At 47.2% G+C, this 3582-nt stretch overlaps 1 protein-coding gene across 1 annotated transcript in view; it reads right to left on the bottom strand.

Annotated features, from left to right (window-relative positions):
* Positions 1 to 3535: 3535 nt before the first annotated feature.
* Positions 3536 to 3582, bottom strand: part of LOC103800164 (protein shisa-2 homolog) — a gene marked incomplete at its 5' end in the record, with an annotated part of 546 nt that continues 499 nt past the window's right edge. Inside the window, 1 exon segment of the mRNA XM_009072532.1 lies at positions 3536 to 3582. This exon segment is cut by the window's right edge and continues 11 nt beyond it. Coding sequence (XP_009070780.1) covers positions 3536 to 3582 — 47 coding nt within the window.

The raw sequence follows: 3582 nt of genomic DNA, 5'->3' as shown, positions 1-3582 counted from the left end.
CCCTGTGCCATCCATACTCACCACATGCTGCAGGAAAAACCCACCTCTCTTGAGAAAGGGAAAAAATATTGCCAAGGGGAAAATAAAACAACAAACCCCACACATAAAAATAAAAGAAAAAAAACTTTGACACAAACTGTGGGCCTCTCCTGCTGTGCAGTGCTCACCACCTCAGCACATCTGCTCCAAGCCAAGGCTGACCCCACTCCTTCTCTGACAGCTTTTTTGCTTCCAGCCCTGCTCCTTTGCTTCTCCCAGATAACAGGAAGCTGTGGCATTTTTAGGACATGCTATGTACAGCTATGTTTTTCCCAGCCTGTTCTCTCCTATTTATTTGTGTCATAAACATGCAGGTCCAACAGAGACTAAATTTCCTATCCACGCCCTTTCGGCTCCCTCCCAGCCATCCACTTGCCACAGAGTGATGCAGTGCCAACATCACCAGCAGCAGGAGGGAGCAAACACCAGGAAAGCAAAGCGGCTTTGTCCCAGATGGAGCTGTGCTCCCTGGCACAATGGAGGTTTGGTTTTGAACTTGTTTCGGAGGATGGAACCCGCTCGAGCAAGGAGTCTCCGAGCAAAGGGCAGTGGGAACAGCACGGTCACTTACTCAGAGTTAGTTATACACTCGAAATGCTCAGTGGATAACCATGAATCCTACTGAAACCAAAATCCTCGGAAAAAAACATCATTTGCTGCAAAGCATTTGACAGTATTTGGAAAGGGGGAGCCCATCCTGCTCCCCAGCCATCCCTGCAGCCACTGAGGGGTCCCTATCTCACCTGATGCCATCTGCCTTCTCCCCTTTTCTCCAAACATGCCCCACCAGGGTAGTGTTCAGCTACACAAGTTGTTGGTTTACTGTTATTCTTTAAAAACACAGCAAAATGTCAAAACTTACTTTGCTTTTTTAGCCAGAGTCTGGAAAAGTGGGCTGGTCAGATGTGCTGTTGTAGACAGAGGTAAGGAAAGCATTAACTGAAGGAAAAAAAAGCCTATAACAAAGCAAACAAAACCATAGTCACACCATAAAGTATTTATTAAGAAACAAAAGGGACTTTTTTCTTCATTTGTAAGAAACACTTTAAAGCAAGTGATCTTTCAGAGATTTAAAAGCTATATCAAATGGTAACATTGGTTTTACATTATTGTACATGACATTAAAAAAACCACCACATCTCACAAAATTCATCTTATTACAACTCAGGTTTCTCTGCCTTCTGTTGTAAATTAATTTCTACAGACTTAAATTTAACTTATTTTTTTTTTAACAAGTAAACAATATACAAAGATTCACCTGAATTTCATAGGTCAGAGGAGGTGTCCTTGCCAGGGCCTGTGCAAGGCAGGCAGCGCGTGGGTGGTGGCCAGGAGAGCTGATTTGGTTCACAGTCAGGAAAGATCAGGATCGCAGGGATGAACTGCTGCTCTGGCCACACAGTAACAGGCTGAGTCTCACCTGGAGCTAAGCACCTCCTGCTCCTGCGGAAGCCACCAGCAGCTGCCCTGTGCCCGATGCCAGCTCAGCTTGGAAAGGTGGTCACACTGCAACGTGGGCAGGTAGAAACCTAAATCCCCACAAGACCAGAGTGCGCGGTGGGTCCTCCAAAAGCCTGGCAGCACCCAGCCCTGGTGCACCCGCTGCCTGAAGATCCCCGAGTACCAGCTGTGTGGGCAGAGCAGGGCAGGCACCAACACCTCCAGCAGCTGTGTGCTGCCTCCCCACAGATGCCCAGCCTGGCTGGAGGGGAAGCCAAGCCTCACAAGCCAATCTTTCTGTCCAGGTCCTGCACACTGACTGGGCGATCGCAGCCAGGAACAACAGATCTGGGATAAATTACCTATTCATTTCCCCAGGTCAGTGGCCAAACCATTTCTGCCTGCTGCAGACTGCCTGCGTGTGGCATGTTTATGAGTAAACCACTTGATTTGGCAATGTGTCTGCACCTTATGTGTCATTTAAAAACAGACATACAAAAAAATAGTAGTATCACAGTTATTGCTACATATTGATACAGTACCAGACAAAAAGAAACCTTTTGTTATCTCTGGTCTGGTTACAGTAATTGCCCAGTTTTTGTATAGGGCCTCAGTCTCCTGTTGCAGTGTTTTGGCTGAAGAACAAATGAATGGAAATGCACAGACTATGGTTTTTTTTGAGACAAAACTAGCCCTAGTTTGCTCCATCTGGGATTATATATTACAATTAGCATGATCTGATTATTCCCAGCACATTGTTGCCCCTTCAATCTGGAGAGGTGTTTTTCCCCAGTGAAGCAAAGCAAGACAGAGCCAGCAGCTCCAGTGTAAAGCGTCCCCTCATCTGCATCTCACCACCTCCCTGATCCCTGTCGCATCACAAGCAACTCTGTCCTTTGGTTGGGCCTTTTTCCTTATTTTTACATATAGCTGTGCCTTCCTACCCACCTGCCCCACAGGTAAAGAAGAGAGGATGGGTTTCAAACCTCTGCCAGCCCCGTCACATCCCAGCTGGGAAAGTTTCACGTGACACTCCTCCACTCCCACAGCGCAGGGCTGGGGACTTGGAGTGGGCTGGCAGGGAACAGGACAAAGTCCATTTTCCTATGGGCAGACTCAGTTGCAAGCAGGGCCTGGGGCTGACAACTCCGTGTGCATTCACACGGGTTTACTGTTTCACGAGAAGTGAGGTGAAATCAGGCGTGCTCGGAATCACAGTACGACCTTTCTCTGCACAGGCAGTTTCAGCTCGGACGCTGCCAGCTGTGCCAAAAGCTTTGCTGAGTGTCACGAAGAGCAAGCACCTCATACCCTGTTTTCAGTAAAACGTTCACAAAGATTAAAGTCTGTGCAAACCACTACTGGGTCCTGATCTTGAGACAAAACCAAATCAAGAAGGGTTTCAAGTGCACTGGAAAGAAGAGGCGAAAAATAATTCACTCTTCTAATTCCTACATAAATACCAAGGGCAAGGAAAACTGGTCTTTGCAAGTCCAAGCCTCTTGTAGCATTTCACCCCAAGCCAGGTGTGTGTAAGAAGCCACGGGGGCTGGTACCAGCACCTGGCACGCAGGGATTGCACTGTTCAGCTCTCCTTTGTGATTGTCTGTAAAGCAACGGGAAATGTCATTAAGGAGCTGGGAGAGGAGAGGTTTCTTAAGTACTGCGGTCTTGTGCGGCGTAACAAAACTCTTTCTACGAATTAATTAGGCAAATATTTCTGACCATGTCATACCTGAAGGGCACTTAACGGCTCCGACATTTATCTCGCTAGTACAGTGATCTGGAATACATACGCATTTTCCGCGTAATCCTTCGCCGCCATAGATCACGCACTGGAGAGCGTATCTGGCAAAGTTAATTCCGAGATATCATCCTTACAGTTTCTGGCAACAGACCCCGATGAAAATAAATGGTTTATAAACACTGTCTGACATGCATGAGCCTTTCAAAATTATTTACAAGTGATGTTCTGGGAGCTTCATTCCAAGGAAGTATTTCTCCTCCGATCCGTTCAGATATTAAGATTGGCTGGGTGGGGAGGAAGGCGCCGGAGCTACACAGTCACAGCTGGGTACATCTTCTGTTCGCTGTTGGTGTGTG

This window comes from Acanthisitta chloris, unplaced genomic scaffold (assembly GCF_000695815.1).
Source record: "Acanthisitta chloris isolate BGI_N310 unplaced genomic scaffold, ASM69581v1 scaffold5294, whole genome shotgun sequence".
NCBI classification, from domain to species: Eukaryota; Metazoa; Chordata; class Aves; order Passeriformes; family Acanthisittidae; genus Acanthisitta; species Acanthisitta chloris.
The sequence above is the reverse complement of the archived record's forward strand: the minus strand, read 5'-3'. Positions and strand labels throughout refer to the sequence as shown.